Source organism: Oncorhynchus mykiss, chromosome 6 (genome assembly GCF_013265735.2).
Source record: "Oncorhynchus mykiss isolate Arlee chromosome 6, USDA_OmykA_1.1, whole genome shotgun sequence".
In the NCBI taxonomy this organism is placed as follows: Eukaryota; Metazoa; Chordata; class Actinopteri; order Salmoniformes; family Salmonidae; genus Oncorhynchus; species Oncorhynchus mykiss.
The window spans coordinates 33,114,409-33,139,708 of record NC_048570.1 but is presented as its reverse complement, the minus strand read 5'-3'; the positions used below and the strand labels follow the sequence as shown (position 1 = coordinate 33,139,708).

The following is a 25,300-nucleotide window of genomic DNA, read 5'->3' as shown; positions in this document are numbered from 1 at the left end:
AAAGTCATGGTGTGAGCTTCGAAACAGGCCAGCCCTTCGCCCATTAAACCGGTGTCAAGAGTGTGAGGAGGGTATACTGTCAGGCCAGGCAGTGCTGTGTCTCTACCTTGTGTCTCTCTGCGGTGTTGGTAGTCTTGCGTAGTGTCTCAGCCTGCAGCTCATCAAACTGGTGCTCCCCCTGGTACATGACCACCCTCTTCTCATGGACCCAGGCCCGCTCCGCCACGCTGCCAAAGAACTGCACATGGTACTCCCTGTGACCTGGAGGGCCAGGAAGAACACAGACAGACGGCGGTTAGAGGCTTTTAACCAGTTATCTTTACAGGTTCTGGACACCTGGAAGAAGACACGAGTCAAATTATTTTTTTACCCCGGGTGTTGATGCGTGTGTGGACGTTCATCTGGGGGTCACAGGAGACCATGCAGGGCCACCAGGGGTAGGTGCCCACCTTGGCCCACACCAGGTCCCCCACCTCGTGGTCCTTACAGCAGCCTGTACCGGTTATCACTGTAGGGTACTGCTTCTGGACCTACAGTACAGGGGGAGAAAAAACACACTCAGTTAGTGACAGGAGTCATGCCCAAACCCCAAGACACTTTCTGTAGATCTAAAAGAATCAGATGGGTGTAAGCAATAATACATATTTTTAATGAATTTTTATCTTATTAACACTTTGTTCTAGCTAGCTATTTGTGTAGGTAGGTATCAAGTAAACACAATGATATAGATATGTTTGATCAGATGTCTGAAGTCTGAAACTGTTGAAACAGTTACTCTTTTAGTACTGAACAGTGACTCAATTTAACTGGATGACCTTAACCGACAGACTAGCAGCAAACCAACACATACCTTAGGTGTCTCGGGCTCTGCTTTGATGGGGGTCTTCTGTGGCTTCTCTGTCTGCCCCACAGGCAGCTCCTGTGGTTGGGTCTGGGCCGGGGTGTGAGTCTGGAGCTGTAGCTGGGTCTGGATGTCCCTGGCCTGCCCTACAGTGCCCTCTTGTAGCTGCTCCTGGTCCTGCCCTTCTTCTTGCTCCCTGACGGTCTTTTTCCTCTTCTCCTTCTTCCTCTCGTGTCTGCGGTGGCTCTGAGAGGCCTCGCTGGCCTGGGACTCCTGCAGCAGATCTCCACACAACGCAGACTCAAACAGCTCCCTCCCGTTCTGGTACTTCTTTATGATCTTTAGCTTGATCTCTGGAGAGCTGGTTTTCTTCAGGACCCCGATGGAGGGAGCAGAGGGGGTGTGAGAAGGGTGAGAGGGGGGGGTGCTGTCCAGCAGGGACAGGGGAGGGCTGGTGGAGGGCAGGAGTAACGGGGGAGGAGGGAGCACATGGGACATGCGGTGAGGTGGCGGGTTGAGGTGGTGTTGGGAGGGCAGGGGTGGAGGGCTGTGTGGGTGAAGTTGAGGGTGGTAGTGATGAGAATGGTGGTGGTGAGGGTGATGGAGATGGGGGTGGTGTGAAGGTGGAGGAGATATAGGGGAGGGGGATCTCTCCTGGAGGATAGGGGCCCTCAGGACCGTTCCCTCCCCAGGCATGAGGCAGTGTTCGCCATAGCCCCGGATGGCCCCGTATCCATTGGCCGAGCCGTTGGGGAACTGGGGGTACATGGAGAACTTGGCCTGGGGCTCGTACAGGCCCAGCCCAGGGGGGTAACCATTGGAGACCGGTGGCATGTCTTCGGAGGCAGAGGGCGGGTAGGAGAACTCTGCCTCCAGGGCAGCGTCGTAGGAGGGGGCTCCGTCCTCGCCCGCATCGCTGCCGGTGTCGTAGGCGCCCTCCTGTCGGATGTTGGCTGAGTCAATGAGCTGAGGGGGTTGCTGAATTGTATTTCCCATGATCCCTTGCATGAAAGAGAAGGAGAAATCCATTGTTGTGCTCCTGCATCCTTAACTGTCCTTTTCTCTGGCTGGACCTGGAGGATGACCAAGATATAGGACAGGGGTTGATATGATGTTAAGGGGAAATTGAGAGGATGATGACTGAAAGACAACATAATCAGATCTACAACTGTGCATCTCTTTTTTGATAAGGTAAGAACATTTAATCAATCATCACAGTCAGAGGAATAAAGTGACATACAGTATGATAACTGAACTGTCTATTCTAATCTAATCCTACTGGTAAGGAAAGACAGACTGTTCTGAGGAGAGCTTGTGCTATATCCCCTTCCTACATTAAATAATGAAACTGATCTCCAGTTTTACATACTAGAAATCTCTAGTCTTTCCCATGATAAGATCTAAGTGCTCCCTGCACAGTGTGCACTGAATTTTAAAAAAAGGTCTGCTGAATGCTTCGCTATTGCCCATGTTTTTTTTCTCTCATTCACGTGTGCTTATAGTCAACTGATAAATGTCCATGTACAGATGACCAAAATGTTGATCATCAAGCAAGCTATGAGAAAAAATGTCTTAAAGACATACAGGCCTACAAAATCTGTCATTACAAATTCTTGTCTCAAAACCCCGGTTGAGCTAGCTTGTCTGCCCCTCGGGGAGAGCACAGTTTTGGGAAACACTGACTGAGTGAGCTAGGCTGCCATAGACATCTCTGGGGACACAGTATCTCTGTGTAATGTCTGTCTAATGGTATAGATCCCTGCCAGTTGTGTAGAGCCAACCTCAAGTGTGCCAATGGCTGTGTTTACACAAGTAGCCCAATTCTGATCTTTTGCCCAATTATTGGCAAAGGAGCTGATCTGATTGGTCAAAAGACCAATTAGTGGAAAAATATCCAAATTATAGGCTGCCTGTGTAAACACAGCCAAAGAGTTCAACTCATCACTCAGACAGCAGACAATTATCAGCTCTGAACGACTCATAAGGAATGGATTGCTTGGTAATGGGCAATGTTGTGGTTATTCAAAAATGGACCTCTGTTGTAGTTATTCTGACCCCGCGACCTGATCAGGAAAAACCATTTCATGATAGCCTATATGGGTACAATACAGTGACAGCCTACAGTATCAGAGTTTTTCCCTGGTCAGTTCACACAGTATAAATAGACTGCATGGACCTAATAAATGCATTTGTTTTTGCCTCTGCCAAAATAGGGAAAATCCTTCAAATCACTTTTAAAGAAATCCTATTGTTGGATCTTAAACCATCACCAATCGATGCAATGTACTATTACAGTATAGGCAAGCACTAAGCATTTCACCCAGAAGTCAAACTGCTCTGGGTGTAAAGGTGTGACAGGGTAGCCTAAGGATCAAGATGACCATGCCCTGGCTGAGACAGAAAGAAGTACAGTGATAATGCATGAATATGGATTCCGAAATTGAACAGTGTCATATTGAAATAGAAAATTTAAAGTGTCATAACTTTGTTATATGCACAAAATAACCTTGAATCGATGTCCTTTTTGGTGTAGACTAAACCTTGATTTGATTCAGATTAAGCAGCCTTTAATGCCATTCACAAGGTGATATACGGGAAAACAACTTATTAATGTGTATCACAGCTGCTGGATGAGAATATAAAGTAATGTAGATCACGCAGTCCAGCTTTGCATACACGAATTGAGACACCGTACCACTGGGGTCATTTTATTGAGGAAAACGAAGCACAGACAGACTGAAATATCGTTACATTGTTTCACTGAGTGATTGAACTGCATCATTATTAGCGGTGCTGTGCATCGTTCTGATGCTATGTGTTAAGTTAGCTAGCGTGGCTAGCTTGCATGAACACTGGCAAATCAAATATAATGTTCCTTGTCAATATAAAAACACGCATCAAACGCCGAGATGATGTGCTTGTATTCTGACACGTCCGCAATGTTAACACATTGATTTGTTGCCATTTCAATACAATCCAGACGACTAGAAACACGATGGCAAACGAAGCTATACATTGTTACCAATATGGCTGCCATTGCACCTCTAAACAAAATTGTCTACCGTGATTATACACATCAATCATTCGTTTGAAAAAAACGAGGATATAACAATACCCTAAATCTACACGACTAAATGTACCGCTACGATAATGACAGCAAGCTGATTATCAACAAGAGAGAGAACGTAGAACGAAATGCTGAGTCGCGAGATGTAGTAAAATAAAAATGCCAATACCTTCAGCGTGTCCCATTCTAAACACATACACCAGATATCTGCGCTTCTTTGAGCAATTTACAAAAAGAGATCAAATAAAAAAATATTCGGACAGAGTGCAGGCCTCCCCGTTTCTAACGCAATTCTTTAATAGGGCCAATTTACAGCCACTGCTCGGTCCCCAAGTCTTGTCTATTGGCTGTAGAACCTAAGGGGGCCTAGTATTTTGCGGAACCTAGGTGGGAATTATGTATAAATCTCGCCCCTTCTGTATTTTAATTTCGCTTGCTCCCTCTTCCTCTAGCTGTAACAAAATCACCCTGCTTTGGGCCTTGTCTATCTCGCTCAGCGCCAAATCACACGCTCTCGATTGGCGGGGGGTCACACAACCAGGCGCACATCGGGATGTGTAGTTCCATTCCATCGGAGAAAAGGAGCAGCACACAAATATATGTAGGTCTACAAAGAAACAAGGAAAAATAAAATGCAGTGAAATATAAGCAAATATTTTAATAATCTAGCCTAGGTTAGGTTGATTAGGCCAATTCATGGTGAAAATACATCAATTATAAGAGACTACAAATGTGTATTAAACAACCGATGTCGGTTGATGATAATATGGTAGCGGCAGGTAGCACCTATCAATTATTGCGTGAATGGATAATTGGTCTTATAAGGGCCCAGGAAGCTCTGTGGTTTCCTAAACCAATATAGTTGTATAGAGATTGCAATATTGTATCTCTACCGTGATGGTGTCTGTGAGCGCGCGGGCAGCTCTATTGAGGCCATCTCTATTTTGAAGTAGTCAATTTTCTTCTTCTACAACTTCTATGTAGTGATGGGTCGTTCGCTTTTAAAGGAGCCGGCTCTTGTAGGTGAACGTTGGGAGCCAGCTCGCATATCAGAACAGCCGAATCAACTTATAGAAATCTACAAAAATTAAGATATGAAGAATCAAAATATTTAAATGAATAAAATTAACTAATTCAAAGAACCAAAAAATAAATAAAATAATATAGGCCTAAATGCTCAAGCGCACACACATTCATTCTGAAAGATCTGCAGATCCTCTGAGCTGGTGGAAGAACAAGGCCTCTGTCAACCCACGGCTTACTTAAATCATGACAGGGAGACTCTGCATAGTGGCCACATCCGTTCCCTATGAGAGGGCTTCTCGAAAACGGGACAAATAATTACTGAGAGAAGAAACCGCATCAGCCCCTCGAAAGTGAGGCAGCTTGCATTTCTGAATGCAACTCTCATAAAATAAAAATATGGTCAGCATTGCTGTGTGCTGCTGGTTATAACATGGCAATAAAGAAGAGAGAGAAAAGAGGGACCCGTTTAATTTTTTAAGTGCGATGTTGGAGTTTTGCACATTGTTATTTATTTTTCTTTGATATGGTGACACAATTCTATTACTGTGTTGTTCAGATTGTATTCGTTTTGAATTGTTAAATGTAATGCACTTTGTTTATATACATTAAAAAGTTATACTTTAAATGCACATGTGTAATAGCATCCTTATTTTTAAAATGTATTTCAATTTGTGGGATGCTGCAATTTGACATTAAAAAAGTTATACTTTAAATGCACATGTGTAATAGCATCCTTATTTTTTACATTTATTTCAATTTGTGGGACGCTGCAGTTTTGCAAATTGTTATTTATTTTGCTTTGATATGGTGCAATATTCTATTATGCTGTTCAGATTCTATTCGTTTTGAATGTTTAGATTTATATGCACATTAAAAAGTTATACATTAAATGCAAATGTTTAATAGCATTCCTTTTCATAACAAACCAATGCATTTTTAAATACATTGTGGTTAAGGTAGAGTATGACTTCCTTTAATAAGTTAATTAGAATTGTTTTAACACCAATCATAGTCAAACTATCGCAAACTGTTTGACTTGAAAAATACAAAACATATTTTTTTTAAAGAGCCATTTGGGAGCTAAAAGAGCCAGCTCTTTTTGGTGAGCTGAGCAGAACAAGCCCGCTCACTGAAAAGAGACGGAATGCCCATCACTACTTCTATGAGTTGGTAAACAAACTGAAAGGGTGGATACTGCCCCCTGGAGCGTGTTGTTTGAACAGGTATAAAGCCAAGGCTGGCAATATACTGGCACCTGCAGTTCTGGAATGTTTACTCACAAGTATAATTCATTGGTTGATCCCCCATGATGATCTGAATTACATTTACATTTGACTAATTTAGCAGACACTCTTATCCAGAGTGACTTACAGTAGTGAGTGCATCCATTTTCATACTTTTTTGTACTAGTCCCCGTGGGAATAAAATACAATTAAATGTTATTTGTCACATGCTCTGAATACAACAGGTGCACGACAACAGACCTTACTTACAAGCTCTTAACCAACAATGCAATTCAAGAAAGAGATAATAAAATATTTACTAAATAAACTAAAGTAAAAATAGTAAAATAAAAAGTAACACAATAAAAAATAACAATAATGAGGCTATATAGAGAGGGTACTGGTACTGAGTCAATGTGCAGGGTTACAGGTTAGTCGAGTTTTGTACATGTAGGTAGGGGTAAAGTGACTATGCATAGATAATAAACAGTGAGTATCAGCTGGGTAGAAACAAGGGGGGGGGGGGGGGGGGGGGGGGGTAAATGTAAATAGTCCGGGTGGCCATTTGATTAATTGTTGAGCAGTCTTATGGCTTGGGGGTAGAAGCTGTTAAGGATCCTTTTGGTCCTAGACTTGGCACTCCGGTACCGCTTGCTGTGCGGTTGCAGAGAGGACAGCCTATAGGTGACTGGAGTCTCTGACCATTTTTTGGGCCTTCCTCTGACACCACCTGGTATATAGGTCCTGGATGGTAGGAAGCTTGGCTCCAGTGAGGTACTGGGCCGTACGTACTACCCTCTGTAGCGCCTTACAGTCAGATGCAGAGCAGTTGCCATACCAGGCAGTGATGCAACCGGTCAGGATACAGCTGTATAACTTTTTGAGGATCTGGGGACCCATGCCAAATCTTTTCAGTCTCCTAGGGGGGAAAAGGTGTTGTCGTGCCCTCTTCACGGCTGTCTTGGTGTGTTTGGACCATGATAGTTTGTTGGTGATGTGGACACCAAGGAACTTGAAACTCTCAACCCGCTCCACTACAGCCCCTTCGATGTCAATGGGGGCCTGTTTGGCCTGCCTTTTCCTGTAGTCCACGATTTGCTCCTTTCGCTTGCTCACATCGAGGGAGAGGTTGTTTTCCTGTCACCTGTCCTCCTCCCTATAGGCTGTCTCATCATTGTTGGTGATCAGGCCTACAACTGTTGGGTTGTCAGCAAACTTAATGATGGTGTTGGAGTCGTGTTTGGCCATGCAGTCGTAGGTGAACAGGGAGTATAGGAGGGGACTAAGCACACACCCCTTAGGTGCCCCAGCATTAAGAATCAGCATGGCATATGTGTTGTTGCCTACCCTTACAACTTGGGGGAGGCCCGTCAGGAAGTCAAGGATCCAGTTGCAGAGGGAGGTGTTTAGTCCCAGGGTCCTTAGCTTAGTTATGAGATTTGTGGGCACTATGGTGTTGAATGCTGAGCTGTAGTCAATGAACAGCATTCTTACATAGGTGTTCCTTTTGTCCAGTTGGGAAAGGGCAGTGTGGAGTGCGATTGAGATTGTGTCATCTGTGGATCTGTTGGGACGGTATGCAAATTGGAGTGGGTCTAGGGTATCCGGGAGGATGCTGTTGATGTGAGCCATGACCAGCCTTTCAAAGCACTTCATGGCTACCGACGTGAGTGCTACGGGGCGGTAATCATTTAGGCAGGTTACCTTCGCTTTCTTGGGCACAGGCACTATTGTGGTCTGCTTGAAACATGTAGGTATTACAGACTCGGTCAGGGAGAGTTTGAAACTGTCAGTGAAGACACTTGCCAGTTGGTCAAACCAACAATCGAACCCATAACCCTGAAGTTGCAAGCGCTATGCTTGTTTTTTCCCATCACTCACAGCTGAAGATATTAAAATGTTATATTCATTCAATGTTTGTCGTGTTTCTGGATGATGATGTCGCTGCTACTCCAGTGCGCACTGAGTGTGCAGACATTATCGGCTCTGTTTAGCAGATGGCAACCACCACAAAACAGCATATGCGACCGTGAGTGGATTACGTTGAAAACAACAGTCTGTCATCTTGGAAACGATCTCCAGTTCATAAATATCTCAGTGGTCTCACCCAGTTGACTACTTCAAAATGGTGAAAGTCCTCAATGGCACTGCCCATACTAAAACTGGCTTTTGGGCACAAAAGTCCTATATACAACTCTATGACTAAACCTAACAAAACATAGGCTAAAGCAGAGTTTCTAAACCATCTTCATACTTCATACTCTTCATACTAAACCATCTTTAGTTACAGTACCTCAATAGGAAAACATTGAAAACTTGGAAATGGGAGAGCAAAGTATAGTAACTATCAGTGGCGCACTTTCGGTTTTAGAAGTAGGGAGGATATATATATATATTTTTTTTATTCAGTCGGATAAACACTCCAAACAGCCGACCCGACCACTCGGGGGCGTCCGCATGGTCCTAAAGCAAACCATAGCCCATTTTGTATCACATTCCAATTATTAAACTAGTGGGGACAAAAACGCAATTTCAGAATGTGGGGGGGGCATGTTCCGTCCCCAGTGAAAGTTGCGCCTCTGGTAGCTGTACTGTATAACTATAGTAGCTTTCCACTGGGCACAGACCTAAATTCAACATATATTGCACGTTGGTTCAACGTAAATTCATTGAAATGACGTGGAAACAATGTTGATCCAACCAGTGTGCGCCCGGTGAGTTATGTGCAAATTGACCAATGACAGGAATACAACGGTCAAGAAAAGTTGGTTATCAAATAGGCCTAGTTGTAATTTACAATGTTCACATGTTTCATGGAATGACTTCGATGGGCACTCATGTGGATGTCTGTGGGGCGTGCGGGGAGGCGCTACTGTATAAAGGGTTGTTTTCCACTTTGCAAGCTAAACGGAAGCGACGTTGTGTTAACAGTTAGAATTAGCGGAAAAACAAGCAATCAAACTTTACTCGGTGTGGCGGCGGTTCGGCACAGCTGTGTTGTGATTGGGTCAGGGATGGTAGGAGAAGAAAGTATGGAGTATAGTGGTACAATAAAGGAGGGAGTAAGAAAGAGAAAAAGAAAGCGGGAGAGAAAGGGAGTAGGGGTTTGAAGGGGAGCGAGAGGTCTTTGGAGGCAGAGAGGAGGCAGAAAAGGAAGTCTGAGGAGAGCAACATAGTTTCTAACGCTAGCTGCAGTTCGGAGGTAGAAAGTGCCGAGAGAGGGCAAGATAAGACGCATGGAGGTGAGGAGGAGCAGAAAGTGATTCTGAAGTTTAGGGAGGAAGGGGGAGCAGGGGCGATGAGTCCGATAAGGTTGACTTACGGCTGTGATAAAAGAGTTGGCTGGGGAAGTTGTCAATGCTAAAGCGTTAAGAGATGGTAGTTTGTTGGTGTTCTGTAATGAAATGGCGCAGAGGGAAAAAGCTCTGAGTGAAGCAAATAGGGAAGTAAGTGTAAGGTGTTGTCGAGCAGCTGGAGTGATCAAGCAGGGAAGCAGTGGATTAAAGGGGTGATAACAGGAGTGCCCGTGAGTGTTAGCATTCAAGAGATAAGGGACAATTTGACAGGAGGCGTTTTAGTGAATGTTCATAGATTGCAAGCAATAAGGGGTGGAGTTAGAGCAGATAGCCCGTCTATACTCTTACACTTCAAGGACCAGGTACTTCCAAAATAAATGAACCATAGTTCATAGCTCATAATGTGGCATATAGTGTGTGTGAGGCTATGAAGCAGGCAGTGGTGGTGCAACAAGTGAGAGAAGGGTGTCTTATGTGGAGGCAGTGAGGGTGGTTCAGGTCCAGAGAGATACAGGTTCAAGAGAGAGATGGGTAGGAGCATCTAGATGGGGATTACGGGGCAGGTGGGTGGCGATATAGTATACATGGATAAGAGAAAGCTGGTGACGTTCATAGCAGGAGTTATCAACAGCACCGCTGAAGTAAAGTCTGAAACGGAGAAGATTAAGCGAATAGTGGGTGCTGCTGGGAGACATCTGAGTATGACAGGCTTGACATGGGAAGAGGTTCAAGATGACCTCAATCAGCCGAGGGTGGAGTCCTGTATTACTGGATCTTAATTATGATGGTAGTACTACAATGGAATGCTCCAAGCCTGTTGGCTAATGGGCAGGGGTTAAATAATTCAATTGTGGATATGCCAGCTAAGCCTGATGTGATTTGTGTGCAGGAAACATGACTCAAACCGAATGTGGAGTTTATAACACATAGGGACAGAGGTGTAGGGGTGATGTGCCACCTTCATAAAGCAAGGACTTCCATACAGGATGCTAGGTAAAGGTATTGAACAGGAATATGTGGTGGTGGCAGTGTGGTTGAGAGGAGAGATGGTAGTGAACTACTATAATACGTGTCAGGTATTAGACCTAGAAGAGTTGGAGATGGTGGAGGGCCAGGATAGAAGTAAGGTAATATGTGGGGATTTTAATGTCCACAACACGCTCTGGGGGTGGATGGATGGATGGAAATGACCAGGTGATGGAAAATCTGATAGAAGTTAAAGATCCGGTGTGCCTGAATGATGGCCGAGGGACTAGGATTGATGTAGTTACAGGGAAAGAGTTTGGATTGGACCTCTCGGGTATCTAGTGTGATGACAGGAATCTGTGACTGGGAGGAGTTGACAGTAGGGAGTGATCATTACCCCATAGTATGCACAGTAGGCCAGAGGGAGGAGGAGGTGTTAGTGGTAGGCAGGTGGGTGTTTGAAAGGGCAAGTGGGATCAGTTTCAGGAGTTAAGTGAGCGGGTGATGGCTCGGGTGGATTTGAGAGGGGAAGTGGATAGTATGAATAACTGGGTGAGAACAGCGTTAGTGGGGAAAGCTACTGAGGCTATACCTAAGAGTTCAGGGAGGAGGAGGAAAGCAGTCCCGTGGAGGACAAAGGAGTGTGGGGCAATGGTGAGGAGTAGGAACAGGGCATTTAGAGTAGAGGTCGACCGATTAATCGACATGGCCGATTAATTAGGGACGATTTGAAGTTTTCATAACAATCGGTAATCTGCATTTTTTGGACGCCGATTACATTGCACTCCACGAGGAGACTGCATGGCAGGCTGACCACCTGTTACGCGAGTGCAGGAAGGAGCCAAGGTAAGTTGCTAGCTAGCATTAAACTTATCTTATAAAAGCCAATCAATCTTAACATAATCACTAGTTAGCTACACATGGTTGATGATATTACTAGTTTATCTAGCTTGTCCAGCGTTGCATATAATCAATGCGGTGCATGTTAATTTATCATCGATGCGGTGCATGTTAATTTATCATCGAATCACAGCCTGCTTCTCCAAACGGGTGATGATTTAACAAGCGCATTCGCGAAAAAGCACTGTCGTTACACCAATGTGTACCTAACCATAAACATCAATGCCTTTCTTAAAATCAATATACAAGTATATATTTTTTAAACCTGCATATTTAGTTAATATTGCCTGCTAACATAATTTATTTTAACTGGGGAAAATTGTGTCACTTCTCTTGCATTCTGTGCAAGCAGAGTCAGGGTACATGCAGCAGTTTGGGCTGCCTGGCTCGTTGCGAACTGTGTGAAGGACCATTTCTTCCTAACAAAGACGGTAATTAATTTGCCAGAAATTGACATAATTATGACATAACATTGAAGGTTGTGCAATGTAACAGCAATATTTAGACTTAGGGAGGCCACCCATTCAATAAAATACGGAACGGTTCCGTATTTCACTGAAATAATAATGAACGTTTTGTTTTCAAAAATGATAGTTTCCGGATTTGACCATATTAAAGCCCCAAGGCTTGTATTTCTGTGTGTTTATTATATTATAATTAAGTCTTTGATTTGATATTTGATAGAGCAGTCTGACTGAGCGGTGGTAGGCAGCAGCAGGCTTGTAAGCATTCATTCAAACAGCACTTTCCTGCGTTTGCCAGCCGCTCTTTGCTGTGCTTCAAGCATTGTGCTGTTTATGACTTCAAGCCTATCAACTCCCGAGATTAGGCTGGCAATATTATAGTGCCTATAAGAACATCCAATAGTCAAAGGTATATGAAATACAAATGGTATAGAGAGAAATAGTCCTATAATAACTACAACCTAAAACTTCTTACCTGGGAATATTGAAGACTCATGTTAAAAGGAACCACCAGCTTTCATATGTTCTCATGTTCTGTGCAAGGAACTTAAACGTTAGCTTTTTTACATGGCACATATTGCACTTTTACTTTCTTCTCAAACACTGTGTTTTTGCATTATTTAAACCAAATTGAACATGTTTCATTATTTATTTAAGACTAAATTGATTTTATTGATGTATTATATGAAGTTAAAATAAAAATGTTAATTCAGTATTGTTGTAATTGTCATTATTACAAATATATATAAAAATCGTCTGATTAATCGGTATCGGCTTTTTTTGGTCCTCCAATTATCGGTATTGGCGTTGAAAAATCATAATCGGTCGACCTCTAATTTAGAGTGCTGAAAAGGACACATAACTTCCAACATCTGATTCAGTATAAGCAGGCGCTGGTGAAGAGAACTATTCGTCAGACAGAGGTCATGTTGGCGTCGGTTCTGTGACACCATTGGAAGGGCGACACCAGTGGGAGAAGTATGGGGATGATTCAGAGGATGAGTGGGATTTCCAGTGTTGACGAGTGGGAAGGATGTGGCAGTAACAGATGAGGAGAAGGCAGAGATGATGGCCCAAGCCTTTGTCCAAGTGCATAGCTAGGCAAATTTGTCAGATGAGGGGGAGAGAGAGAACGAGAGAGGAGCATCCTGGAGTGCTGGATAGGAGGGAGGATGTAAATGATGTGTTGAATGCACCATTTACAATGGCATAGGTGTAAAGGGCAATAGGTAAGGCTGGGTTAACTTCACCTGGGAAAGATGAGGTGTGCTATGTTAAGTTGGCCCATCTTAGTGATGAGGCACTGGATAAAATATTGGTGTTGTACAACAGAGTGTGGGAGGAGGGGAAACTACCAGGCAGCTGAAAGGAGGCAGTAGTGGAAGCCAGGGAATCTGGAATCTACCAATCTGGAAGCCAGGGAAAGACCCAACGAGGCCAACAAGCTATTGGCCAATAGCCTTAACATCACTAAGATTATGGAGTGTATGATAACGGAGAGGCTAACTTACTTCCTGGAGAGCAGGGGGTCAGTATTGCCACATCAGAGCGGATTCAGGAAGGGTAGGGGAACAATGTACCCAGTGCTCTGCTTAGAAGCACAGGTCAGGAAGGCTCAGATGAACAAGGAGAGTGTTGTAGCTGTATTTTTTTGATGTGGATAAGGCATGTGATATGATGTGGAAGGAGTGGTTGTTAATCAAGCTTGATATTATGGGGTAGGAGGAAGAACGTACAACTGGATAAAGGATTTCCTGTTTGGAAGGTCTATCCAGGTGAGGGTGGGGAAGTCTCTATCAGGCAGCTACATGGTGGATAATGGTACACCGCAGGGGAGCGTGATTAGTCCTCTGTTGTTCTCAATCATGATCAATGATGTTTACTCTCAGGTACAGCCGGATATTGGGAGGTTGTTATTTGCAGATGATGGGGCCTTATGGAAGAGAGGAGGAAATGTACCATATATAGTCAGGAAGGTACAGGAAGCAATTTATGAGGTTGAGCGGTGGGCATTAATGTGGGGATTCAGGTTCTCTGTAGAGAACTGACAGTGTTCTTTACCAGGAGGAAGGTGGGAGATAAGTTATGCTTGAGGTTATATGGGAGACACTTGGAGAGGGTGGAGGCCTTTGGTTCTTTGGGGTATACTTTGATACTAGAATGGCCTGGGCAGAACACATTGAGAGAGTGGTGGGAAAGTGTAAGAAGATACTAAATGTGTTGCGCTGTCTGACAGGGAAGGAGTGGGGGGCTGGGCATGCCACATTGAGGACCATGTATGTTGCATTGATCCGATCTGTAATAGACTATGGCAGTATAGCGTATGGTTCGGCAGCCCGGACATCATTGGAAAGGCTAGATGTCAAACGGGCAAGGACTCTAAATATGTAGTGGGGCGTTCCGGACGTCCCCAGTGGCTGCACTACAGGTGGAGATGGGGGAAATGCCATTGCAGATTAGGAGACAGCAGCTGGCAATGTATTATTGGGTCCGCCTAAAAGGACATGGGGTGTCTCAGCCTGCAAAACGGATTTTACAGGCATGCTGAGAACATGAGCGAAGACCGAACACAAGCTTTGGGTGGGTGGGTAATACCCAGGCGAAGGAAATGGGATTGTATGGAAGGGAGTTTAGTCCAATGGTAGCTATTCCTGTAAATCCACCATGGCTACTCCCACCTCCAGTAGTTGATCTAGAAGTGTTGGAGAGATGACAGAAAGATAGGGATGGTGTTGATCTATCTGATTGGTTTAAGAGACATCTGGATACTGTGTATCAGAATTTTGTGGCCGTCTACACATATGGTTCAAAAGATCCAAGGACAGGATGTACTGGGTCAGCATTTGTAGTGCAGGAATGTGGGGGAGAGTCAGGAAACGTATTACAGATCAGCTGGCTGTATATTTAGTGGAGATGATGGCCATACTGTTGGCCTTGCAGTGGGTGGAGGAAGTTAAGCCAGAAAGAGTAGTTATTTGCTCTGATTCATGTGCAGTGCTAAGGAGTATCCAGTCCTTTTATATCACGTAGCAGACACAACCTGCTGTATGAGGCGCTACAAACCCATGGCAGGAGTAAACAAATGGGTATACAGATAATATTTACATGGGCCCCAGCTCATGTGGGAGTGTAAGGGAACGAGGCAGTTGATGTACTGGCTAAACAAGCACTAAGTAGTCGGGATGTTGATGTGGTAGATTCAATGAGCAAGGCAGAGGCAAAAAGCCTGAGTGATGGTGGAGAAATGGTAGGAGCAGTGGAATAGAGATACTAAGGGCAAGATTTTATTTCAAGTACAGAGGAAAGTTGGGGAGGGGAGAGCGGCAAGAATATTTACAACATTAATGGTGGGACACAGCCAGTTGAATAAGACCTTACATGTGATAGGAAAGTATCTAACAGGAAAATGTATTGCCAGGAAACAGACCGTGGAGCATGTATTGATACAGTGCAGACATTATTGGAGGGAAAGAGAGAGGTTGAGATCTAGTATGAGAGAGAAGGGGATACAGAACATTTGTTTAAAGAGTATATTGAGTAGAACGTCATTAGATATAGTCTCAAATATTTTATATTTTTTAAGAGCAATGGGGCTGGCAGGTAGGATTTAGTTTCTCCCTGTCTCTGGCCCACACTCCAAAACAGTAGGTGGCGGTAATGCACCATAACGTTGGATGCCAACCGCCGATAAACCCCACCGAAGAAGAATGGATGTCTGTGGGCGGAGTCAGTCTGCTTACTGTTGATCACCAGAGGGCACTGTGGCAAAATGAATGCACTCTACTCAAACGTCTATGGTAGTACACCAGGTCAAAGGTTACCAGCGGCAGTTTTTTTTTGTTGCAACAACTAACGCAGTATCCAGATGTTTCAATCCTGAACCAAGCATAGAACAATGGATTGATACAAAAATCGGATTTCCCTCTATGGCGAAAATGAATGGGCACCCGAGACAGTAACGACCGAAGTATGACTATTATAAAATACACAGCCGGGTTTGATAGCTACCGGTAGCCAAGATAGCTAGCTAACTACCAGCTTCTAGTCAGCTGGGAAACGTCAATAGGCAAACAGAATGGAAAAAGTGCCAGGTGGTGGCTCAGAATATTCTGCATACCTGTGGCCAGAAACAGATGGGAGGGTTTAAACTTGCCATTCTTGTTTGCTAGAGAGGAAATATCGTTTTCATAAAGTCCTTTCAAGCGGCCACTGTTAAAAGTATTCGGATATGACATTATTTGTATAAGATTGCTAGGCTATATAACACAGTTTACTTCTATGTTGAACTTAAAGATTTAATGCATGAGGGATCCAGTGGACGCTTGCCCCAAACAAGATGAGGAGACTAGTGTCCCGGAAGAAGGCTCTAACCCTGGTGAAGGAGCTGGATGCATTCCCTAAGGTTCCAGAGAGCTATGTGGAAACCACAGCCAGTGGGGGAACAGGTGCGTTATTAACTAGCCAATGTAAATATGAATTGTAAATAAACTATTATTAAAATTATAGATTGGATACATTGTAAAATGTTAAATTAATGTATGCTATTAAGAGTAACCCAACACCTCGAGTCCATCAACGATGTCAACCGTAGTATAAGTGCAATGGACAATCAATAACATATACTGTAGGGCAAAGTTTAGAACAGAGCATCTAGGCCAACCCTAGTATAGTCATGTACCTGTTTGCTTATTTTAATCAATGAGTAGCCTATTCCAGTTGTAAACTTGGCCTTCTACATCACTCCTCCTTTGCTGTCTTTTCAGTGTCCCTGATAGCCTTCACAGCCATGGCTCTGCTGGCTTTCCTTGAGTTCTTTGTCTATCGAGACACATGGATGCAGTATGAGTATGAAGTTGATAAAGACTTCTCCAGGTAAAAATCAACTCTCAAGACCATGGTCATGTTCATTAGTCACCAAAGAGATTATTTTTTTAAAAGTGTTTTGCAGTGGAAAGTGAATGTTAGTTGGTCCCTACCAGTTTCAGTCCATTTGCTTCCGTTTGGTGCCTAATGAACACAAACGCAACAGTCTGGCATATCATTTTTGAGTTAGCTGGGCAACGTCAGCAGGGAAATACCAAGTGCACTATAGGGCTAACTAACACAATCTTCTCTCTTTTGCAGTAAATTAAGAATAAACATAGACATCACAGTTGCCATGAGGTGTCAATGTAAGTATTTACACTGTTTGAAGGTTGCTCTCACAATTTAGGCCTAGACATGGACATCTAGGATATAATGTGATTGTGTTTGTCAGCAGTAGAATTAACATTTCAGTAGTGTTGTATGAAGCCATTGACTAGGCTGCCCGTCTCTTCCATCATGTCATATTGATTGATTATATTAATCATTGATTTGCTGTTTGTCTGGGTGGCTGTATGTAGTTGTAGGTGCAGATGTCCTAGACTTGGCAGAGACCATGGTAGCTTCAGATGGCCTACATTATGAGCCAGTAAGTATGACTCTGTCTGGTATCTGCTATAGCAGCCTAACCAGGCCAGTCAGTTAAGAACAGTAAAGACACAATGACAACCTGACAATGACAAGATGCAAGTGCGGTGAGAATTCAGGGTTCCATAAATTTCATCATAATATCTTTCCAGTGACAATGCCCTTTCTTAATATTTTTTCCCACGGTCACCTTGCAGGTCACCTTTGACCTCTCTCCTCAGCAAAGGCTGTGGCACAGGTAAGATATATCAGCCACAAGATATGTCTCCTGACAGTATAAAAATGCACCACCAGAATGCATCTGCACATGCACAACTAAAATGGTAATGTTGCATACAGAGAAGCAAAAGATGAGATGGTTGGCTACATGTGGCACATTTTCACACATTTTGATCATGATGCATAATATCTGTCAAATAAACCTAATAAAGTAAAGACCGTATGGTGGAGTGAAGGCTATCCATTGACCATCTGTTATAACTTCTCACTCCTATATAGTGACTCCCCTCTACAACACTCCCGTGTTTAACCTTTCCCTTGCTCACTCATCTCCCTTTCTCCCCCAGAACTCTGCTGATGATCCAGGACCGTCTTAGGGAGGAACACTCGCTGCAGGATGTGATCTTCAAGACAGTCCTGAAAGGATCCCCCACCGCCCTTCCTCCCAGGTCTGGAAAAAAATAATACAGTTTTGCTGTGACAGTGTGTGTGTTTGAGTGAAGTTAGGTATTGAAGTAATTGATAAACTGTATTGAATGATTACGGTTATGTTATTGAAGTGACTCTCCTCCCCTCTATTCTCCTTCGAGAGAGGACAGCCCCTCCCAGTCGCCTGCGGCCTGCAGGATACACGGCCATCTTTATGTCAACAAGGTGGCTGGCAACTTCCACATCACTGTGGGCAAGTAGGTCACCGCTCCTCTCTCTACAACTAACTTCTAGCTAGTGTGCCCTAATGAACACAATGAGTGTTTCCAGGTTGTCCCTCCCTGTTTGTCTGTTTTCTCCGTTGGGTGCCTAATGAACATGACCTAGATGTTTGACTCTAGAATATGAGTTATCATGCCCTATGTGGGAGGAGTCTCCGCAAGCTTGACCTTTTCACATCACCTACAGGGCTATCCCACATCCTAGAGGCCACGCCCATCTAGCGGCCCTCGTCAGCCACGATAGTAAGTTTCTTTGTTTAGAGTTTAACTCCCATACATGATACATAAAAACATCCTAAACAAATGTAAGTTATGATGGAACTATGTGATGTCTTCAATTGAGTTAACACATTTAAACCTGACGATATCCACAGACCTGGAGTTAATGATTGTTCTGATTTGTTGTTGATTACAGCATACAACTTCTCCCATCGCATCGACCATCTGTCGTTCGGAGAGGAGATCCCAGGGATCATCAACCCTCTGGACGGGACAGAGAAAGTCTGCACTGACCGTAAGTAAAAAGACCCAGTCAGTCCTGGGTACAAATCATTCAAATACTGACGCCATGCTTGATTGTTTCCATTGTAACAGGCAAGCTCAATAGAAAAGTTCCAAAAGTGCAATCCCCACACACCTGGCACTCCAGTCAATTATCAAAGCATTGGAAATATTTCAAATAGTATTTAAACCCAAGGCTTTATCACGTCACATCAAACAGGCTACATGACAGGCTTCCTAAATGCACATATAAGTCATGGGTTTTTTGGGGAAGTAGTTTGTCTGCCTCAACATGTTCTGAAGAAATTGGGACATTGTATAGGAATTGTAACTTTGTTAATTTCATCCTTCATTAAAGAATATATATTAATGTATGGACTGTTTTCCTTTGATCCTCGTCAGATAATCAGATGTTTCAGTACTTCATCACCATAGTGCCCACTAAACTGAACACCTACCAGATCTCAGCAGACACAAACCAGTACTCTGTCACCGAAAGGGTAGGTCCAGGATGTGTGTTTATTTGAGTGTACAAGGTCTATGCTGTGTGTGTGGATGAACTGAAAGTGTGGGTGTATCGTCATCGTTTCACCCTGTTTGTGTAGGAGCGGGTGATCAACCACGCGGTGGGCAGCCACGGAGTATCTGGGATCTTTATGAAGTATGACATCAGCTCGTTGATGGTGAAAGTCACCGAGCAGCACATGCCCCTGTGGAGGTTCCTCGTCAGGCTTTGTGGCATCATCGGAGGCATTTTCTCCACCACAGGTACCCACACACAGCTGGCAACAAGTGTACAGGGGTGTATTCAGTAGTGTGTAATGTTGCAAAATGTTTTGCAACAAAAACACGTCTCTTATTGGACAAGTTAAGGTTAGCCCCTCCCTATTTTGTCCCGTTTGCTTCCTAGGGAAAACACCCCAAGTATGTCCACCTGGGTCATTATCATTAGGGCACATCGTAAAAAAATGTTGTGCAATGGAAAAGGTCCAGGTAGTCCCTTCCTTCCCAGCCTAAACAGTTCGGGAGAGTTAGCGCATACAGTACCAGTCAAAGGTTTGGACACACCTGCTCATTATGTTGACTATTTTCTACATTGTAGCATATAGTGAAGACACCAAAACTATGAAATCATGTAGTAACCAAAAAAGTGTTAAACAAATCAAAATATTTTATATTTGAGATTCTTCAAAGTAGCATCCCGTTGCCTTGATGACAGCTTTGCACACTCTTGGCATTCTCTCAACCAGCTTCATGAGGTAGTCACCTGGAATGCATTTCAATTAACAGGTGTGCCTTGTTAAAAGTACATTTGTGGGATTTCTTTCCTTAATGTGTTTGAGCCAATCAGTTGTTTTGTGACAAGGTAGCGGTGGTATACAAAACCATCAAGCGTTATGATGAAACTGTCTCATGAGGACCGCCACAGGAATGGAAGACCCAGAGTTACCTCTGCTGCAGAGGTTAAGTTCATTAGAGTTACCTGCACCTCAGCTTGCAGCCTAAAATAAATGCTTCGGAGTTCAAGTAAGACATTAACATCAACTATTCAGAGGAGACTGCGTGAATCAGGCCTTCATGGTCTAATTGCCACAAAGAAACCACTTCTGAAGGACACCAATAATAAGAAGAGACTTGCTTGGGGCCAAGAAACACGAGCAATGATATTAGACCGGTGGAAATCTGTCCTTTGGTCCAAATTTGAGCTTTTTGGTTCCAATCGCTGTCTTTGTGAGAGGCGTAGTAGGTGAATGGATGATCTCCATGTGTGGTTCCTCCCGTGAAGCATGTAGGTGGAGGTGCTATGCTGGTGACACTGTCTGATTTATTTATTTGTATTTTATTTATTTTTTTAAATTCAAGGCACACTTAACCAGCATGGCTACCACAACATTCTGCAGCATTACGCCATCACATCTGATTTGCGCTTAGTGGGACTATCATTTGTTTTTCAACAAGACAATGACCCAACACACCTCCAGGCTGTGTAAGGGCTATTTGACCAAGAAGGAGAGTGGTGGAGTGCTGCATCAGATGACCTGGCCTCCACAATCACCCGACCTCAATCCAATTGAGATGGTTTGGAATGATTTTGGACCGCAGAGTGAAGGAAAAGCAGCCAACAAGTGTTCAGCATATGTGGGTACTCCTTCAAGACTGTTGGAAAAAACTAGTTGAGAGAATGCCAAGAGTGTGCAAAGCTCAAGGCAAAAGGTGGCTACTTTGAAGAATTTTAAAATAATTTTGATTTGTTTAACACTTTATGGGTTTCAGCATGATTCCATAGTTTTGATGTCTTCACTATTATTCTACAATGTAGAAAATAGTTTTAAAAAAGAAACCCTTGAATGAGTAGGTGTGTCAACTTTTGACTGGTACTGTATATTATCACAACTTTTTGTTCGTTTTGGACTTCGGGAAATGCTTTTTTGGGGGGGGCTGTCTCTCAAAAAAAAAAATTCTCCAGACAAGCCGAAGTCTACGCCCCTTTGTCGGTGAATGGTCGAAAGTAGGGATTCTTCAATAAAGTCTGTCGTTCAACAAGAGACGACTAGTTTTCATGCACATTTTTTTTTGAGGAATACTGCACCAAACATCTTAGATTGAGCAACTAACATCTATGCAAAACACCAAAATTAATGAGATTTGCGTTAGCTTAGATTAATTCGGACTCTTTTGAGCAAGTATATGCTGGCTGCGGCGTCTCAAAATGGAAAAACAGTACTATTGCCAATTTTCTACTTTTTTTTCAAGTGAATGTATTTTTAAGGGAGTATGCAAGTACCCTCGTTCGAATTTGTCTAGGCGCCAGCCGAACTGATTCATTTGGAAGCCTTAATACTTCTCTCTGTCCTCTCCATACAGGTATGATCCATGGAATGGTGGGCTTCCTGGTGGACGTCATCTGCTGTCGCCTCCAACTAGGAGTCTACAAACCCCGGGAGGCAAGTTAACACATCAAGTCAAACACGCTTGTCACAAGCTTGTTGACTCTTTTTTTTAAAGTAAATATATACAGGACGCAGCATATAGGATACCCTCAACATAAGTATTTTGATCAATATCTGAATTGGACAGTAGTTAGCGTTGGTTATTCATTTTCTCATCGCATGCTACACTACTGCTTATTTAATTTGAAAACACATTCAAATAAACGTAAACTTAAAGGGGTGGTTTACCGGACAGAGATTAAAGCACGTTTGTTGAAAGTGCATTTTATTCCAGGATTAGACTTAATCTGTTTCTGGGAAACTGCACGTTTTTTTTTATACACTTAACAAAAATATAAACGCAACATGTAGGAGTCCTAATTCATGACCTGAATTAAAAGAGCCCAGCAATTTTCCTTAACGCACAAAATCTTGTTTCTCTCAAACTTTGTGCACAAATTTGTTTACATCCTTGTTAGTGAGAATCCATCCACCTGACAGGTGTGGCATATCAAGCTGATTAAACAGCATGATTATTACACAAACCACATCACACAATGTCACAGATGTCTCAAGTTGAGGGAGCATGCAATTGGCATACTGACAGCAGAAATATCCACCAGAGCCGTTTCTAGAGAATTTAATGTTAATTTCTCTATCATAAGCCGTCTCCGTCGTTTTAGAGAATTTGGCAGTACGTCCAACCGGCCTCACAACCGCAAACCTCGTATAACAACGGCAGCTCAGAACCTCCGCATCCAGTTTCTTCACCTGTGGAATCATCTGAGACCAGACACCCGGACAGCTGATAAAATTGTGGGTTTGCACAAACCGTCACATCTGCTTGCTTGTCGTACTCATCGGGGTCTTGACCTGACTGCAGTTCTACGTCGTAACCGACTTCAGTGGGCAAATGCTTACCTTTGATGGCCACTGGCACGTTAGAGAAGTCTGCTCTTCGTGGATTAATCCTGTACCTGGCAGACAGCATGAATGGCGTTGAGTGGGTGAGTGCATCATGGTGGGGTTATGGTATGGGCAGGAATAAGCTACGGACAATGAACACAATTGCATTTTATTGATGGCTATTTTAATGCACAGTGATACCGTGGTAAGATCCTGAGGCCCATTGTCGTGCCATTCCTCCACCGCCATGACCACATGTTTCAGCATGATAATGCACGGCCCCATTTTTGCAAGGATCGGTACACAATTCCCGGAAGCTGAAATTGTCCCAGTTTTTCCATGGCCTGCATACTCACCAGACATGTCACCCATTGAGCATGATTGGGATGCTCTGGATCGAATTATGACGGTGTGTTCCAGTTCCCATCTTCGCACAGCCATTGAAGAGATGTGGGACAACCTTCCACAGGCCACAATCGACAGCCTGATCAACTCGAAGATGTCGAGTTGCATGATGCAAAGGGTGGTCCCTTTCTGATCCACTTCCCTACTTTTTTTAAGATATCGGTGACCAAGGGCTGTTACGGTGACTGTATTACCGTCATGAAGGCAGTCATTCCACATGACCGTTTAGTCACGGTAATTAGGCTTCTCCAAGCTCTGATGCTGCTACTGGTCATTAGTAGCCTACCAAACTTGCTAACTGCCTGGTACTCAGCACTCTATTATCCCTCTAATCACTCTGACATCAATGCAAATGAGTTTGAAAATCGAATCAAACACTTCATTAGAGCTCATGTTGCGCTACATTTCTGTAGGCTATGCAATTGTGGGAGAAATCGGAGTGACGGCCGCTAATAAAAAATATAACAAATGATTTGACTTGCAAGCCTCCCCCTTTTTCCTCCAAACATAACGATGGTCATTATGGCCAAACAGTCCTATTTGTGTTTCATCAGACCAGAGGACATTTCTCCAAAAAGTATGATCTTTGTCCCCATGTGCAGTTCCAAACCGTAGCCTGACTTTTTTGTGGTGGTTTTGGAACAGTGTGCCCCTCTTCCTTGCTGAGTGGCCTTTCAGGTTATATTGATATAGGACTAATTTTACTGTGGATATAGATACTTTTGCACTTGTTTCCTCCAGCATCTTCACAAGGTCCTTTGCTGTTGTTCTGGGATTGATTTGCACTTTTCGCATCAAATTACGTTAATCTCTAGGAGACAGAACGCGTCTCCTTCCTGAGCGGTATGACGGCTGCGTGGTCCCATGGTGTTTATACTTGCGTACTATTGTTTGTACAGATGAACGTAGTACCTTCAGGCATTTGGAAATTGCTCCCAAGGATGAACCAGACTTGTGGAGGTCTACAACAAAAAAAATCTGAGGTTTAATGACTCCAACCTAAGTGTATGTAAACTTCTGACTTCAAATATATTTCTTGTTAGCCGCTCAACATAGAATAAGCCTTGTGCGCACTCCCTCAAATGATTGACAAAATATTGATATTTTATTCTTCATACTATAAAATAATGCCATGGAATTATAAGCAAATATTGTCTGCTAAATGAACTAGTGTAACCCACAGCCATTTGGCATAGCCACACCAGGACCTAACATGACAACTCAGAGTAGGCTATTCTTTTCTTCATATCATGCTCCTTTAGACTTGTTTAAGACCTGTTTACTTTTTAAAATGGCTTGTAGGCTGTGTTTGTTAATTAATGGTAAATACCGTGAGAATGACAGTTATTTGGTTGACAATCACCAGCTGACAAAATTTCATGACCACCACAGCCGTACCAACAGATACATATCTGTATTCCCAATCATAGATTAAGGCCAAATTAATTTATTTCAAATGACAGATTTCCTCATGAACTGTAATTCAGTAAAATCTTTAAAATTGTTATGTTGCATTTATATTTTAGTTCAGTGTACTTTAATGTTTTCCCTCTCTCATTCTCAGATGGGCCTGCTGGACGACCATGTAAAAAACGAAGCCCCTGCCCCACCCCTGGAAGCTACAGAAAACCACACCCACTGACAGGACTCCCTAGGGCAGGGATCATCAACTAGATCAGGGCTCTCCAACCCTGTTCCTTGAGAGCTATCCTCCTGTAGGCTTTCGCTCCAACCCCAGTTAACTGATCTGGTTCAGCTTTTCAACAACTAATTATTAAGAATCCGGTGCTCTAGATTAGGGTTGGAGCAAAAAACTACAGGAAGGTTTTTTCTTTTTCTTGAGCGGATGGTCAGGGGGCGGGAACATAATTGTAAATTGACCTGAATAATAATCATTTTAAACCTCGCTTACGATCACATATCTCTCTATAATGCGTGGGAATACTTTGGAACTTATTTTTTTCAAAATTAAAATGACTTGAAGCTGATTTTCTGGTGTTTTTACAGTCATTTTGTCCAACAAAATATTGGGGGAGGGGGACAAATAAAATCCCTCGTGTGAATTGGATCCCAATTCATGGATGCCAAGAAAGCAAGGCTTCCCCCACCAAAAAAAATCAATAAAAAAAATAAATCAATTTTGCCTTAGTGTTTCATAATTTTCCGAAACAGCGCCCCTCTGTCTCTAAGTGTAGGCCGTCTATCTGATACTGTCTGGTCCAAACGAGTATGACATTGTTGCTGCCCGTAGCATTGAAGGCAAGGGAAGCCGGTGAGCATTTGCCAATCAGCGTTGAGCTAAACACTGAATGGTCCTGGCACACCAAAAAAAAGTGTCAAGGGAAGCCAGCTTCAATTTTGGCAATTTTCCCAATGAGAGCATACGTCCCTGACA

The 25,300-nt window shown here is 43.3% G+C and overlaps 2 protein-coding genes across 7 annotated transcripts in view; one reads left to right on the top strand and one right to left on the bottom strand.

Moving 5' to 3' along the window:
* Positions 1-4,427, bottom strand: part of LOC110525799 (histone-lysine N-methyltransferase NSD3) — a 29,905-nt gene extending 25,478 nt beyond the window's left edge. For 2 of the 4 annotated variants that reach the window (XM_036979944.1, XM_036979945.1), the window contains exons 1-4: positions 4,078-4,427; positions 851-1,914; positions 371-530; positions 107-261 (exon numbers count right to left, since the gene is read on the bottom strand). In XM_036979944.1, the coding sequence (XP_036835839.1) occupies positions 107-261; positions 371-530; positions 851-1,870 (1,335 nt within the window). In that variant the 5' untranslated portion in view covers positions 1,871-1,914; positions 4,078-4,427. The remainder of the gene's footprint in view (positions 1-106; positions 262-370; positions 531-850; positions 1,915-4,077) is intronic. The other 2 variants (XM_036979946.1, XM_036979947.1) reach the window with 1 other exon arrangement.
* A 4,609-nt stretch (positions 4,428-9,036) lies between these two features.
* On the top strand, positions 9,037-25,013 carry LOC110525800 (endoplasmic reticulum-Golgi intermediate compartment protein 2). 3 transcript variants are annotated; one of them, XM_021606234.2, is made up of 14 exons: positions 9,037-9,399; positions 16,077-16,228; positions 16,547-16,655; positions 16,908-16,954; positions 17,168-17,235; positions 17,432-17,472; positions 17,801-17,902; positions 18,044-18,139; positions 18,351-18,406; positions 18,579-18,677; positions 19,067-19,164; positions 19,270-19,432; positions 21,530-21,609; positions 24,470-25,013. In XM_021606234.2, exons 2-14 carry the CDS (start codon positions 16,120-16,122, stop codon positions 24,545-24,547), a joined length of 1,146 nt encoding a protein of 381 aa, XP_021461909.1. In that variant the 5' UTR covers positions 9,037-9,399; positions 16,077-16,119; the 3' UTR covers positions 24,548-25,013. The 3 variants fall into 3 exon arrangements, with proteins under 3 accessions (XP_021461909.1, XP_021461908.1, XP_021461907.1); XM_021606233.2 differs by lacking the exon at positions 9,037-9,399 and adding an exon at positions 11,243-11,265; XM_021606232.2 differs by lacking the exon at positions 9,037-9,399 and adding an exon at positions 14,467-15,750.
* The last annotated feature ends 287 nt before the right edge of the window (positions 25,014-25,300 follow it).

Excerpts from the sequence above, each read along its gene's own strand:
- LOC110525800 (XM_021606234.2), top strand. The coding sequence starts at position 16,120 with ATGAGGAGACTAGTGTCCCGGAAGAAGGCTCTAACCCTGGTGAAGGAG. Across the intron at positions 16,656-16,907 it reads GTTGATAAAGACTTCTCCAG|TAAATTAAGAATAAACATAG; the intron begins GTAAAAATCAAC and ends TCTCTTTTGCAG. Across the intron at positions 21,610-24,469 it reads GAGTCTACAAACCCCGGGAG|ATGGGCCTGCTGGACGACCA; the intron begins GCAAGTTAACAC and ends TCTCATTCTCAG.